Source organism: Rhopalosiphum padi, chromosome 3 (genome assembly GCF_020882245.1).
Source record: "Rhopalosiphum padi isolate XX-2018 chromosome 3, ASM2088224v1, whole genome shotgun sequence".
NCBI lineage: Eukaryota > Metazoa > Arthropoda > Insecta > Hemiptera > Aphididae > Rhopalosiphum > Rhopalosiphum padi.
In genome coordinates this window covers 6,391,514-6,408,987 of record NC_083599.1, presented here as the reverse complement: position 1 = coordinate 6,408,987, position 17,474 = coordinate 6,391,514, and the positions used below count along the sequence as shown (strand labels likewise).

Sequence of the window (17,474 nt, the reverse complement as noted above, 5' to 3'; positions counted from 1 at the left end):
TATATGTTTTTTTTATTAATAAATAAACCAATCTAATGCGTTTACCAGTGAAACAGAAGAAGTAGCTGATGAACCTGAACTTTTTCATTCAATTTCCTCAGAAAATAATAGTGACCAAATAATTTATGTAAGATTTTAGTAGTGTAATATTAATATTATATTTTTTGTATACTTCAAGTTGGATCATGATAGACCAAAAAAATTGATCAGTGCTAATGAAGTTTTAATCGATGATTTTACTGTCGAAAATAATTGTGACCAATACGACTTAATATTTTTTGAAAAACAAAAAACTGCTGTTGTAATTCATTTTGGACTAAATGTCAGACGTTTATCATTACTATATTTGATTCATAATTCATACAATATTATTACTAATACCTGTTTAAATTTGTATTATAATTTATAGTATCATACATATTTTACATTACATTTGGAGTTATTAGTTACGTCTTACGTGAATAAAATAATGTAAATATATAACATGCATTTAATTATGCACCCCCTGTCCAACGAAAATTAAACCATAGATCATAAATAATATAAACCGATTGTCAGAGCCGTAGCTAGGGCTTGGCGTAACTGGCCCAGGCCAGGGGCGCAACGAAAAAAGGCGCGCAAAATCCAAAATAAAATATAGGTACCATATATTATACCAATTATTAATAAAATAAATTTTATTTAGAATATGGGCAAAATAATTATACTAGAATAGCTACGCTATAGTACTTAATTATGGCGTATTGTGTACAAAAATATTACAATTTATGTAATTGTTAATAAAATGATTTTCAAAATCGATTATTATTATTAACTCATAGTTGCATGTTTAATTTAAAATTAGGATTCTAAATGTTTATAAATTTCCCGGTTTATACTCTATACCAAGTATTAACATACATATAAAGTTTAATGTCCATAATTTAGCATACTATATTATACTACAGGGTTATTAAAAATTAATATTTTTTGTTATTTCGAATTATTTAATATTTTATTAATTTGATTTTATTAAGGTTCTGAACTGTATGAGTCAGTGAAGCACACGCTTGCAGTTTATTAGTAATTACTCGTAGTACGATTGTGCTGGAGCGCCTCGAGCCTATAATGTGCCTTTCCCTTTCCTTTTCTTGACCAATTTTCCAATACATTATCTACAATTACAGTCAGACTTGGTTAACTCGAAGTCGAAATTCAGTTAAGTTCAATTGTATACTTTATTAATACATTGTATTATAAACATTTGTCATATCTTTTTTCATAAACGTATTATTTTAATATGTAAAAAATAAATCCTTATACAATTTTAGTAATTTTATTATTTATTTTATACACGTAAAAATATGACAAATGTTTATAATGTCAATATACGTCCTATGGGCAATACCTATATTATAGGCTGGAGTGCAATATTATTGTAGTCTATTTTTTACAGGTAAAAAGATAAAATGGGCTCAATCAATCTAATTACTAGATCGCAATCGCGTTTGGATTTATGCATACTTGGGTGGGTGGGCTGGAGTTGCCCGATTGCGTCCCGAATTCAGGTAGTCGTATTTTATCCCAAATATAAGTATCCCGATTGCCTCCAAGCACACATTGGTTTACAAAATAGCTTATATAATTAATAAAATAAATTAAATTTTTTAAATACGGTATTGGAGCCATTTGGAGGTATCTGTATTTGAAATTATATATGAAATACAATTAATATACCAATAAATAGTAAAATAATTATAGTGTTAGAGGTAGGCTTTTAAAACTCATTATTTAAAAAAAATCAAAATTAGATATTTCCAACTCAATTGACTTTGTAATCTGGGTTTTTTTTATTAATTTATTTAGTTGTTTCCCGAGTTGTCCAAACAATAGATATATATATATATAGTGAATTTAATTTTGAATGGAAACTTTTATACGCATCATTTTCAAATATTTATTGGAACTACAAGTAGCCCGCACATATTTCTGAAGGAAAATCATAATCATCATCAACATAAGTGTCTATTAAATAATCACAAAATGTTTGTATTTTAGCCGTTGAAGGTTGTATAGAAGCTAAATCTATGGCATCACCGAATTACCAAGCTATTATATAGAGTATTGGTGAACGTGTGAACCGTGTATAATCGATGATAGTTATATATTTTATGTTAATATACGTATCGGACGCAATCGAGACATTTATTTAGTTTTGATAACCACTTAAATAGTATTTCCTACCTATTATGTATGGGCTGCAATCTGGATAGGTGAAAAGTTAATAAAAAAGCTACTTTGGGCCGCAATAGGACGACGCCCGGCGGAAGTTAGCATGAGCACCTCAGTACAAAATAAGGAAAAAGCTACATTGTTTTATATGAGTGGCACTCGTTTCGCCCAAAATCTACTTTTCTCGTTTCGACCAAAGCCATTTTAGTCGTTTTCAAATTAAGTTGGCAATGAATTTTAAATAATATAATACATAGATTATTATTAACATTTTTAAAAAAAGTCATAGATAAAGTTTTTATAAAATACATATACATAATTAAACATTATTACAGTTATAATACAAATGACTAGGACTGGGATTTTGATGCAAAGGCATCTTTTTTTCTGGTTTTTTGAAATGTTCCACGTTGGTCCGTAAGTATAAAATGTGTTTTATATCGATTCACTCGTATTTCAATAAAAACTTGTATTCATCAATCATAAGCTGGTTAAATATTATACGCAATGGTATATGTAATCCACATAGAAACGTATATCAAAATAAATAGCGTTGAAATTACCCCCCAAAAAAGACAAAAAAAACGAAAGAAAGACAAGAATACAACGAAAAACTTATACTTTTATATAGATCTGACAAAATTACTAGATATTAGTTGTGCAGACATTTTAAAAAACAATAATTTTTGTAAATGTATTTTGTGATGACTTTAAGTAAATTTTAGTAAAAAAATAATATAGTGTAAAATTGTGTAATGCTTTTTTTATATTATAACTAGCTGTAATAATAATGTATAATTAAATAATATGTATTTTATAAAATAGACTTAGGTACAGATTTCAGTACATAATAAGGGCAAAGCTACAACATTATTTTATATTATACGCATAAATCATTTTTATGGGTACACTGGGTATGTCCTTTATCAACAACGTTATAAGTACCTCAATATGTTTCCCTAGCACAAGAATATAAACTATATGTTACTAAATATGAAATATTTTTACTTACCAAATAACCGGAATGAAACACATAATTGAATCACCGTTAATACAATTATTTCCATTATAAAATAAAACATTTTGAGTTATTATAAATTAGCAAATATACGTATAATTAAACGTAAAATAATATATTATATATAGTATAATATAACTTATAAACATCCCGTTTCAAAACTAAAGGGAGGTCCTTTAGTTTAATTTATTCAGAATTTAAAATATTTCAATATATATTTAATAAATAAATTTAATTTAAATATCATAGTTATCGTACATAAATTACCGATTTCCTCATGAATCAGTCATAAGTGCAGGTCGGTCGGTGTGTGAGAATATTATAGTAGCGCTACGAAGTACATCGGTTACCGGGCGCACGGATTATTAATATTCGTTCCCGGCCCGTACAGAATATTTAAACGAAAAATAACAATTTGTTCTCAACCTCATACAGTTTTTATTATTTTGTTAAAATAATTATAAAAAAAAAACATCAATCATAGATACTTGAAACTTTTTGCTACCTAATACTTATTTTATTATTTTCTATGCATCATATAACTTTTATAATGTTAATATAAATTTTAAGCTATTGTACAATTGTACCACAAATCTATATTTTCAACATTCTATATGGCATGTCGTGTTCGGTGTTGACTTATTAATTATAATAACAATTAAACAATACCTCTTTAATGATATAAATATATAATATAATATACGATGATTCATTAAAATTAGTTATTAACCAATAGGTTAAATTATGTAGGTAATCAATGTAAAACTTATTGTCAAATTGTGTATTAGATATTACTTGATGTTAAATATAAAATAATTATATGGCGATAAAATGTGAAAACTTATGAATAATTCTAAAAATGTATATCTTAATTAAAATAAAAAGATAGTGTAAACGAGTTTAAGTAACTTGTATTTTTACTGAATTATAACTCAACCAGACTTATACTATAGAGTTTGAAAATTTTTTACCTTGAGGATATAAACTATTTTCGTAGGGAAATGCTAAATGCTCTAATGTCTTATACAATAAAGATACTGTGACGTAGACTTATACACATTCCAGAACATAATAAGGAAAAAAGGGGTATAACACAATAGCGCCCAGCCTACTTTTTTTACACTCAAAAATCGCAACACGATTGTGCTTGAGCCTATTATATAGTTACTGCTCTTTTTGACATTATAAATATTTATCAACATTTATCATATTTTATATATATATTAAAAAAATACTTTTATGAAAAAAAAAAAATGACAAATGTTTATAATGCAATGTATTTATAAAATATATAGTTGAACTTGAGTACTCAAACTTTTAACTTCAACTTCAAATCCGATTTTATTTTTAAGTAATGTACATTGTTTGAAGGGCATTTCCTATATTATAGGCTTGAGCTCAATCATAGTGTTCTTTTTGCAGGTAAAAGGTAAAATGGATTCAATTGGGTACGCTAATTAGTAGAACTAATGAGCTTAATCCATACTTATTCTGCTATTCACATGTAAGAGGTAGTGCGGGCGCAATTGTGTTTCACCGTGAAAAAGTTGCAACTATATTCTATATTATACTAGCTGTTCCCGTGCACTTCGTCGCCACTACTAAATTTACCAGTGTTAAGTTTGGTTGCCTATAATGCTAACAATGCTAACATTTCGCATAAGAATAAAAGCTATTTTTGATTTTCTCATTTGGTGTTTTCAGTATTGTGTATAGATGATATCTCAGACATATCAATTTTACATGAATGTTCAGCCTAAAGTTGCATATTTTCAAAGGATTAACCGATTAAGTATCATTTGTTAAAAAATAATCTATCAGCCCTAAACATAATAAAGAGGTAATATATTGAGGTCATTAACCGGGATAAAAACTATCCTATCTTATATGCCGGAGATAAAATAACACACATTGATCATAATTACATCAAAATCGGTTGAGTAGTTTCGGAATGCATCGTGAACATGTATATATATATGTATAGTGTATATGTATATTTATAGGTACACGATTTAGTAGATAACTCAGATGTTTTTTACTTAGACAAATCTATTGTGAATTGCAATAGAAACCTTCTCCGTGATATACTCTTTCGTTTAAAAAAAAATTAAAAAGATCTGATAAGTAGTTCTAGAGTTTACTCTGTACAAAGATTTTAATTTCACATTAATATAATTAGAAGGATAAGCCGTCAGTTTACGGTCTATTGTTTAAACTGCATAACGCGAACACTTATTTGTACTATTATATACATAAAGTATATATTAATATATTTAGTAATATACTTAAGTGTTACGTGTATACTGTATATAATGTAAATTATTAAAATGTAAAAATTAAATATAAAAAGTAAATTTATTAAAAATGTTATAAAATATAGTATATTACTATTAATCAAAATAATCAGTTTAAAATCAATTGAAAATATGTATAATATAAATATATGTCAAAAACGAGAAATAATGTTAAAACCGACATACATAATATAGGTATGGAATTTAAAAATTCAAAATTATTTCTTATTTGTTTTGGTGTTGGTTACAATGGTTACATAAAGTTAATATCTTATTATTTTCACCAGAATTATATTTTTGCTTCTTATGTAGCCTATTGCCGCGTTCGTCCAATTGCATTGTCCTCAAAACTGTCCAAAAACTCGGAGAATGTATAAGGTACCTACTTAGATTTGCCAAATAATATTTAAAATTTTAAACTTAATATCAATTTTAATAAATTTGTATATAATATATACATATGTATATAATAGTACAAAGTGTCCACGTTTTGCAATGTATCTTTTTATCCGACCGTACAAAGTGACCTAGAACCAATTAGAAGATTCGCATATCATTTACAGTGCATACTGCATACCTACTAGTTGCCTCCAATGATCAGGTAGTTCAAAAATATATACGAGTTTCCCACCAAAAATTTTCATATTAGTTGTCTCTTGTATAAAATAATTAAGTAGTGATTCATAAAATCATAAACTTCACTAAATAATTATGATTATAATTATATAAATTAAGTTTACAGTAACATAATAATTACATAACTAATATTTTACAAATTTTAAGTTGATTCTAAATTGACATAGTAATTTATGTTTGTTTTATACTGTTATTAATTATTATAACTTTATATCATAAATTATATTGTTATTAACTTAAAAGTCAATACCACGTGTTGTAGAATGATTTAAATAAATTGTGATATAAAAAGGTTAAAACTATTTCAAATTTCTGAGTTGCAGCACAATAACTAAAATCGCTAAAGCAAAAATAGTATATTATTAAATATCTAATTATGTAAAAGTTAGTACTTCAAATGTTAAAAAAGAAAATAGTTTCTGATATTTTAAAAATACTATAAAATCAACTCAAAAGGAGCTTAATAATATGTTAATGCTTGACTATTTATTTTTAACAACAAATTTTCGTGATTTTGATCAATATTATTAAAACATGAACAAAAAAACTTATGAAAAAAATTGTGGATATTTATTTTTGATATTTTTTTTAAAATTACTTTAAGTGAAATTTAATAGGATATTTGGAATTTTGTATTTAGTATTTAATAAAAACGATTTTATCGAAAAATGATTAGGACTGGTTTTAGTTTAACGATTATTTTATGCTGAGCTAATGCAATTATTCCTTGTCCGTATTTATATTTTAAATTTTATTTTAATCTTATTCGGAAATCAAATGCATGTATAATTTGTTAAGTTGTTTACAATTTCATTAAATTATTCATTAAAACACTTAAAAAAAATCTCAAATATTGATAGCTATATACATTTTATAAATGTATTTAAAATATTACTCTATTCAAATATTGAGATAATGATTGGTTCAAAACAGTCAGATAGAATAAAAAGAAAACATTATTATTTATTACTAGACTGATATTGTTGAGTAAAAATTTAATACTTTAAATTTACATAAACATAATAAATTAAGTGTTTTATATTAGTATTACAAATTTAAAGTCAAAAGTCAAGAATGAATCCAATCATTATCTCAATATTTGAGTAGAGTAAAATTTTAAATACATTTATAAAATGTATATAGCTATCAATATTTGAGATTTTTTTTAAGTGTTTTAATGAATAATTTAATGAAATTGTAAACAACTATAATTTTCCTTTAGAATCAACCCCAAGTACTAGCTTTGTTTTTTTGTTTTGGAAGGGGGGGGGGGTGCTATTATTGAGTTATTTGTTTGTGTTTCTGGTTCACATTGCCGTAATATATATAAAATTAAATTATTTTGTGTAATTGCACAATTTATAATAAATAATAATAATAATAATAAATACCAAACACATTCTGATTGAAACAAATATTTTTTTTCACAAATTCTTTGTTAACTGTTCACAAATAAATGTATGTACATTTTGAAATAAAATCTATTCAACAATGCTATTTACAACATTTTGATTTTGTTGAATGTGTACTATCAATAATCACCATGTGTAAAATTTAATAATCTATTAAATATACAATTTGATTGTTCAATGTTAATAATTGAGGAAATAAGTTTATTCTAATTGATTTTATAGCTGTATGTTAAATAAAATAATTATTTTCATTCATCTACTATAAACAATTTGGAATTCATTAAACAATTAATATAATTATGTATATTTTTTAACTGCAGTTAAAATCTAAATTATGAATGGTTCAATAATTTTTGATATTACAGAGTATATTTTTTTATGTATAAATTGATTAGATTAATATTTGTATGTTCATTAATTTTAAATAGTAATAATTTAGTATTGACTATACAAATAAGATTTTTGGTAGATAGCTAAATCGATGATTATGAATGAAAATAAAACACAATATTAAAATATGTAAATCAATATTATTGTATAAAATATGATTCTAAAATTATGTCGGAATGACTAATTTCCATGACTTGTTCAAAATAATTTAATATTATAAAATCCCTTATTATACATTACATTTAAATTTAATAACTATAACATAAACAGTGCTTTAGTTTAAAAACTGGTGGTCAATAGGAATTATGATAAATATAATAATACTAAAGTACATTTTAAAAATTAAATTTACCTTAACAGTGTACGGAATTGGACAGTGATCCTCACACAAACAAAAAAAGGAACAATTCTTAAGAATTATTTTCAAAACTTAAAATTGGAATATGTTACAGACTAAATGCATAGATTAGAGATACACATAAAACAAAAATAAAAATATAGAAATTGGATGTTATACTTTTATTTTTTTAAGTTTGAAATAGGTAATAAAATTCACTAAGAGCTTTCAGCCATAAATATGATTTTAGCTATAAAATATATGGCAAATTAGAAATGTTTTAAAAAGAAAATGTAACTAATAAAGATATTATTACAATCATTTATTATCAATTTATGATGATAAATCTTCATTTTTTTCAATAAAGACACTTATGAAAAATCATATAATAAGTAGATTTATTTTATATCATTATGAATTTTTGATTTATTACCAAATTCGTTTTAAGCAAAAGTTTATTGTATAAATGATTCTTTCAATTATATAAAATAGATAAAATTGAATTAAATACTTAATTTTAATTGAATCTCTACTTATCTCTACAATATTTTTGGTATGAATAAATAAATCCCCAATTGGAATGAACAAAATTATTTTAAAATTTGTTATTTAATAATAATATTTATTACTTATTATTATTATTAATTTCTTTTAATATTAAATAAAGCCATAACACCCATACTCCAATAACAATAGTTCCTTATTTCTTACAACATAAAAACTAGCTGAGAGGTTATTATTATTTACTAAGTATATCATAAAAATGTATTCATGTGAATAAAAGTGCTTTAATAGACCTTTTAAAAAAATTTATAAATGAAAAACACATTTAAATTTGAACTTTTAATTTTATACTTTTTTTAATATTAATATTTTATTTTAGTTGCATGTGGAAACTACATTTTTGTAGTTAGTAACAGGTCTGTTTATTTTTGTTATACAAAACTTATTGAAAGTTAAAACAAATTAACAACATTTAATTATTAAGGTCATTTTGTATTAGAATTCAAAAAAATTTAGAAGACATTTAGAAATATACAACAATTATTGTTCATAAGACAATTTTAATATTAAAATATAACTGTTATCAATGTTATGAACCATGTAAAATATTTAAGAATTTTAGTAAATGACATGAATTTTCAAAGAAAATCTTGCCTTGTGGATATCTATTTTATAAGTTAGATTCATCACAGACAATATTATGAACTATTCAATAATAATATAAAATGCTTCATACATTTTTATTATGTCATTAGGTTGATAATAAATTTAAAATTACATTTAAATTATTGAGAAATGGCAACACATTTTTGGAATAAGTTCAATATAAGTTAAATTTCCTATATTTTAGTTTGTTACTTCTTTGTTTTCCCATAAAAAATACATCAATTACACACATTCAATAAACATCTTATTTTATACACCCATTATATCTATTTTAATTAAATGTAATGGTCAACTTTGGTAATAAAATAATTAATTATTTTTATTATTCTAAAATAAATTAAACAAAGTAAAATTAATAGCATTATAAACCATAAGTTTAATTTCTTTTAAAAACAATTACAGATATGATAAAATTATATATCATGATAAAATTAGTAAAATGAAATGTGCCGCTTTATCTTTTCACTATGTTAGTTTTTCTATCAACAATAAAAGTTGTTCCTCTGCATACTGTAAAATAATTAAAATATATTATAACATTTAAAAAATATTTTGTATTGAAGTCAGAATAAATTTAAAAAAATATATACTTAAAAATAATAAACATTTGTACCATGCATGCAGAATCTGATAATAGTTAGATAACAAGTTTAATAATAAGTAATTAACTGTAAATCCATAAGTCATTTTAAGAGGACGCCACACTTGCATGTGTCGTCTCCGTCTTATAAATGTAAAACTTAACACAAACTGTTTTACATGGGAAAGAACCGAGAAGGTTACAGTCTATAATAACTAGAGCTAAGATTTATATGCAATAAAAAATTGTAAAATATGCATTTTATTTACCAAACTATGCAAAAACAATTTTTTTTAAATATTAGTTGTTAATACTATTACATGCTATTATTAAATTATGTTTTTTTTAAATTTTCAAATATGAACGACCGGCAATTAAATCAAAGATTTATATTGGACGAAACTGCTTTCCATATCACACAATGTTGTTGGAGCATAATTAAATGACATGATTTATTCCGGATCTAATGTACGAGTACCTAACATTAACATTTATTTCTTCCGTTTTATTATCACTGTTTATAATATGTTACACATTTTTAGAAATGTTTTAAATCCTTTAGTAATCTTCCTTAGTATTAAGTTCATTTTAGTTTAAATAGGTTGTATATTTCCAACAATTCAACAAATAAACGATTAATTATACAAGTTAATTAATAAATACTAGTTAAAATTAACAAGATACTCAAAAATTTATATACATGCAATTACATGCATTATGTTCAAAATATGCAAAAATATGCAAAAAAAAAATTGTTCTATTTAATCAAGATTAAACTAAATCGTGGACATATCTGACAACCAATCAATTTGGACTTAAGGAAAAAAAAACTGCAAAAGCTTAGAAATTCTAACCCTTATTAATAATAACACTTTGTTAAATATTATAAATTTCTTTAAAAACACTGAACAACCGTAATACTCAAAGGTATTCTCTCATTTTATTTGAATTTTGCATAAACTATATTTTTACAATTTTAAAACACTCAAAAATATTACTTTTTGCTGATTTAGAAATTTAGAATTTCATTTAGACTTGGATAACATTTTTAATTGATGTTCATATAATGATATTAAACTCGATTTAAACTAATGCTCCGTAATGCTTTTTAATATAAAACAAATACTAATCGTAATTTTATTTTTAATTAAAGTATAGATACAACATGTGTCATTAGGTGATATGGTTATTTTCTTTGATACAATATTAAAATTTAATGAACATAAAAGAAACATTTTAAATAAATCATCCTCAAAACTAGGTTTTCTTAAACACTGTCGCTCAGATTTAATAACCCATTTCCATTGAAAAAAAATTGAAATTTATCTTAAGGGGATTGGAAGCGATAATTTTCTGTCTATGTCTAACACACACGCAACATAGGATTATCGACATGTTCTATTTCCAACGTACCGATTGATATTATGAAGCGATGAGAATTCTGAATACGACTTTTCCACATTTTTGATTTTTACTACTACAAAAATTGAAATATGTACGTTTGAAATAGAACATATCCATAATCCTATGTTGCGTGTGTGTTAGACAAAGACAGAAAATCATCGGTTTCAATCCACTTAATTTTGATCTCAATTAGAATACAGAATATGCTTTACGATTATCTAGTTTCTTAGTCTTTTAACAATTACTCAAAACCTCAAATCTATCCAATACTCTCACTATTTATTTTTTTTAAATTAAGATTAGAAACATAATATTGTAATAGTTATAATGGAATTTTAGAAATTTTCAATATTACTTTCCTAAAAACTTGTAAAAAATATCTAAATTTAAATTGTTTATTCAAACTATTTAATATAAAATATATTCCTCTTTATTAAAAAAATTTTTTTTTAATTCAATGTTAAAAACAGTCAATAACTTTTTTTTTTACAAAACACATTCTATTTGTTAAATTAATTTACCAAAATATGTTAACTTCATTAGATAATATTCTGCTATATTTTTTTTTTTACTTTTTTATATTTGATACTAAACAAACTTGTAATATAATATCATTTTATAATGTTATCATTTCTATTACTTTATTTTTTATTACACCTATGAATAAAAAAAATTTCATATTTATATAAATGTATTCTTACACCATATACACTATACACATATTATTAATTCATATTGTATCTACAACTATAATATTCAATATAATTTTTTTAATGGTGTTTCTGAAGTTTTTTTTCAATTATAACATAAAGATTGATGATTTTTGGGTACAAATATGTATTATTTAGTCAAAAAACCATTAACAAAATAACTTGCCTCATATTTTGATTCATTTGAATATGAATCTCGTAATGATGTCAATGCTTGATTGAAATCCTCCACCGAAGAGCATATTGCTTTGACTCTGACTGGTGACAAATGGATGAGTTGGTTCAATGTTAATAAAACCAAGTTATGATGATTTGATTCAACAATATTTTCCATGTCCATGATTATTGAACTAATAATTTCAACTACTCCATTATCAATATACAGTTCTGAAAATATTATTTATATTAAAAGCTGCATAGCAGTATTAATACCAATCATAACTTACCCGCTACAACATTACCCAAATTACAAACTGTTGAGAAAATTAATAATACCGCTTTAATCTTCAATTTATAAATGGATGAATTCAATGAATTAAGTATTAAATCTTTTCCTCCATGTGCAATGAATTGCAAAAACACAGGTAAGTTTCTATGAACAAGACCTAAGAAATTTAAATATTAAACAATTGATATTATCAAAATACAATTATTAAATTGATCACAACATGTTAATAGTGACTCACCGTAAATTGCAAATAGTGCCTTGTTACGCACTTCATAATCATTATCATTTTCCACCATATACATCAAAGCTTGAAGTTTAAGACAATTTGTACTTTCCATGAACTTGTTCTGGCAGTATGGATTATTCTGAACCAATTTAAAAATAAAACTACATATTCTGATACGCACAGACGAATGCTCTGAACGAAAGCAAGGTAAAAAGATATGGAAACCACCAAGCTTTTCAAAATCTGAAAAATACTTTGTTAAATTCATATGTTTTTATGGATAAAAAGAAAAATGAAATAGAATATTGGTACCATTTGCATAATCAATTTTGTTAATAATTTGATCAATAACATCTAACGCAAAGGTTAGTTCTTCCACTTGTTTGTTATGTTCGAACAAAATATTAATGGAATTGTTCATTTCCTCGTGCACATACTAAAAATTGTATAATAATTTATAAAAAGGTTGGAACCCAAATTGGTTAAGTTCCTAATGGAACATTTATAAAACAATTGGAAATATTTTAATCTATTTGAACAGAATAACAATTACTTGATTGAAATAATCGTCGTCACTGTCGTTATCGCTGTCGTTATCGCTGTCCTCGTCTGTGTTGCTCAAATCGATGAAGGCACCGTCGGCGTCCGAGCGGTGGTGAGGTCTGCGACGGATTTCTCGGCGACGGATATCTCGGCGACGAAGCATTGCGACTAAATGGTCTTGGGTCGTCACCGCCTCGATCACGTCGTTGACCAGCGTGACGCGTCGGCTAGGAGGCGGAGACCTGATGACTTGGAGCCAAGGGAAATCGTCATTGAACCTTGACGAACCGCCGATGTTGTTCGACTCCATGTGAAATATTGTTGAAACTTACGGTGACGGTAAGTGAAGCGATGACTAGTGACAACGAGCGTGAGCGCGTGGTTATAGGTTGTGCGACGCGCCGAAATCAATCGCGATTCGTAGACGCGACTGATTATCGGACAAAAAATAGATACCGAACAAGAGCCAAAGGCGGCGGTGCCGAATGACGCTATGCGCGTCGTTTCGGTGGAGAGCGTCGGATACGGGGCAAACACGTGGTTTGAGGATAATAGAACAGACCGAAACGCGGGCGGGCTGATCGGATAATACGGATCGACCAGTGTTATCGTGCGCTGCCGACGTCGCGATCAACAGGCCGTACTACGCGCGTGCGTTCTAACCTCACCAAACCTCTATCACAGAATAACCAGAAAAGACATGTTTTAAGTCTAACACGGGCTCTTTATGGGGCACAGATTTGCTACACCTGTTGAAATATCAGTGTGGCCAGCGGAAAGGTATTTTCCATTATCGGCGCCGCTCCAACGTTTCGCGCGCCTTGTCAGCCCGTAAATCGGCTTTTTTTTTTTTCTTTGTCCTCCGAGTCACGCCGATAACGTCTTTACCCGCGTTTTTCGCCATTGGCTACGCTACTGCTGTTGTCTATAGATGTTAGGCTTAGGTTCCCATGAATAGGCAGACAGGTTCAGACCCCGCTCCTACGGCTACAGTGGTGGGCGGTGGCGCATCTGATACCATGGCCGCCCAGATTTTTTGAATTTTTTATTCAATTTTATCACAAAATATTTTTATTTCAAAATTATTTAGAATCATTATTTTATATAATAAGATAAATATACGTTTAAAATTACTTCCGTCTATATAATTTTTATTTCTGTAAATTAATAGAATAAGTTACAAATTATTTTTATAATATTCGAGTGTCAATACGAATATATAATACTTATAGAATTTTACCTATATAGGTACCCACATTGTTCCGTGATCCGAAGCAGTAGGATTGCCTACCCGTAGGTTTAGTTGCGTATCAAAATCGATTTTCATTGTTGATTATTATGCTTCATTTTGTCCTATGAGTTATGATGTAACGTATGGTTGTATTTAAGATGTTTAAATTAGTAGGTACTACAACAATTAAGTTACTATTTATTTCTCTTTATTTTAATACTTTATGTGTAAATTAATGCTAACTATAGCTAATCAAATAGGTATAATAATAATAAAGGATATCACAAAGTGATATCCCTATCAGTTATCACATAAATTACTGATAATTTATTTAATATTCAAAAATGCGTTTCGGCTTTAAATATTTTGTGTATAAAACAGCGTCCGCCTAACGACGTCAGGTTATCGATTTACACTGGTTGATGACAGACACCTAGACACTAAAATCCAACTATTCTGCATTCAAAACAAGACCTCCAAAGTATCGAGCTATCTAATCAGTAGTAGCAACAACTTCGTCAACATCGTTATTACCTACCTAATCACCAAACTAAATTTGTTATTACTAGAATTTCTCCCAAGTCGTATTTCCGACCAAGTATAATCACTTACACCGAGTTACACAAGCTCCTAGTAGTTATTTTGATAAAATCAGTCAACAATATATAAAAAACGATAATTTATATTTTCAACTAACCAGTCAAGTTTTTATACTTTACAAGACATTACATTATATGTGTACCTATATTAGTATTAATTAAATGAGGTATTTTTGTTTCATTGTTTGCTTTAATCATCATTCATTTTTAAAAACAAAATCTAAATGTTATAAACATTTAAACAAAGTTATTTGACCGATAAAACTAACAATACTTCTCTTAGTACTTAGTACTTACCGAAATCAAAATATTTTGAAATAATTCTTCATTTAAAACAAATAAGGCTAGAGAAGAAAATAAATTGAAATTTAATAAAGAAATATGACATGATGACTGCCTGCAGGAATCGAAAAATTAATCATGCCAACCTATTTTAGAATATGGATTTGTTCTTTGGGACGTATGCTATTTTTTCCTAATCCAATTTATTAGGTTTTTACCGTCTTTTTTTTTTTAGATAATTTAGTTAATTTCAAAGAATCGTAAAATAATCAAGTCTGTCTAACAAGTAATTACGTATTTACTTACGTTCCTGAGAAAAACTGTAAACTATCAATAAACACAATATGTAAAGAAAATTAAAAATGATAAACAAAAATTGAAAATTATAAAAAAACATTTTAAGTGCTAATGTACCAATTGTAATTTTAATACTTCATATTATGTAGTTAAATTAAATTTGGAGCAGCAACATCAATCATTACAACTTAAATGATAACAATAATAATAATAATACAAAGAAAATAATTATACCTATAATTTATTATAATACATATAAATAGAGTAAATTAAATTAATATTACAAAAATATATAAATATATTATATTTTTAAAATTATATTTAAGTTATTAGTTATTATTATTAAATGCATGTATACATGTTAATATATTATTAGTGCTACTTTTAAATGTACTATTGTTTTAAGTCTGGGATTAATGGAGAATTTGTTCTGATTTTTTGAACACATGTTTATCATTATTCATATTTTGCATAATTACAAAATAACAATTGATTAAACTTGGTCATCAAATTTGGAATAGATTTATCATAATCCTGGACTTATAAATGATACTAAAATTTTATAGTGGTCATTAATAATATAAATAAAATTAAGTAGGAATTGAATAGTGACTATAGGGCCTGGTTTTAATGCAAACAATTAATTGTAAAAATTGAAAATATTTATGCATTACCAATACTATATCTATTGTCTGTGAATATGTTAATGCATATAAGTACTTATTGTACTTAAGTATTTAAATACATTTTAATTATGAAAAAACGAAATGTCATCAATACAAGAAAATTATATAACTAAATTAACTGATTATTATCTAAATTAGATAGATATGACATTAGGTTATTACTGGTTTGACGTAATAACTACAGATACAAAGTTCATCACGTCGATAGTCGATAACGAGTTTATTACATAAGAAAATATGTACGTCTTATTAATTATTATACCCATGTGACTAATGGTCTTCAGAAACAATAAGTATTAACCGAAAACTGCTCAACTTTGAAAAGCTATATCTCTCTAACGAATTAACGAAAAATAATAATTTTAACGTTAAGATTCATATAAAAAAAAACAACCCTACTATTTTATGACATTTTAAGTATAGGTTGCCATTTAAAAATCAAAAATTGATACTGATTTCACTAATACATATAAAGGTGAAAAAAATAAAAATATTGTATAGTTTTAGAAAACCATGAAACAAAATATTTTGAAAAAAATTGAAAAAAGCCAACAATTTATGAAATAATGAGTGTACAATGAAAAACAAAATAAAAATAAATTTCCGTAACGTTTTCTTTGGTTGACGTACTAATTTAATGGAAAACAAAAAAATTAGATGTAGAGCTTACCAAAGTTCCTAAAATAGATAACGATAAATACATAACAATTAATAATACCTGGTAAATCACAGTGGCGGTTTTGGGTGTATTTTTTAATGAGGTGAATTATGTATAACCCCCCCCCCCAATCATAACAAAAATTAAACAGTACGAATGGAATTTAAAAATATAAATATAGTTATGATATAAAAATTTTAAACATATACATATGTATTACAACAATAACAATTAAGTATTTATTTATTTTTAATTTAAAATGATTCATCTTAGTACCAATTAGCTTTCAAAAACTCTGATTTTCTAAAATAAACCCCAACAAAATAAATTGACACTAAATTA

The 17,474-nt window shown here is 25.8% G+C and overlaps 1 protein-coding gene across 1 annotated transcript; it reads right to left on the bottom strand.

The window, feature by feature from the left end:
• Positions 1–9,819: 9,819 nt before the first annotated feature.
• On the bottom strand, positions 9,820–14,160 carry LOC132924437 (uncharacterized). Its single transcript, XM_060988752.1, has 6 exons — positions 13,390–14,160; positions 13,149–13,272; positions 12,849–13,079; positions 12,609–12,767; positions 12,329–12,549; positions 9,820–9,978 (listed from the first exon to the last, which is right to left on the bottom strand). Exons 1-6 carry the CDS (start codon positions 13,687–13,689, stop codon positions 9,934–9,936), a joined length of 1,080 nt encoding a protein of 359 aa, XP_060844735.1. The 5' UTR covers positions 13,690–14,160; the 3' UTR covers positions 9,820–9,933.
• Between the last annotated feature and the right edge of the window lie 3,314 nt (positions 14,161–17,474).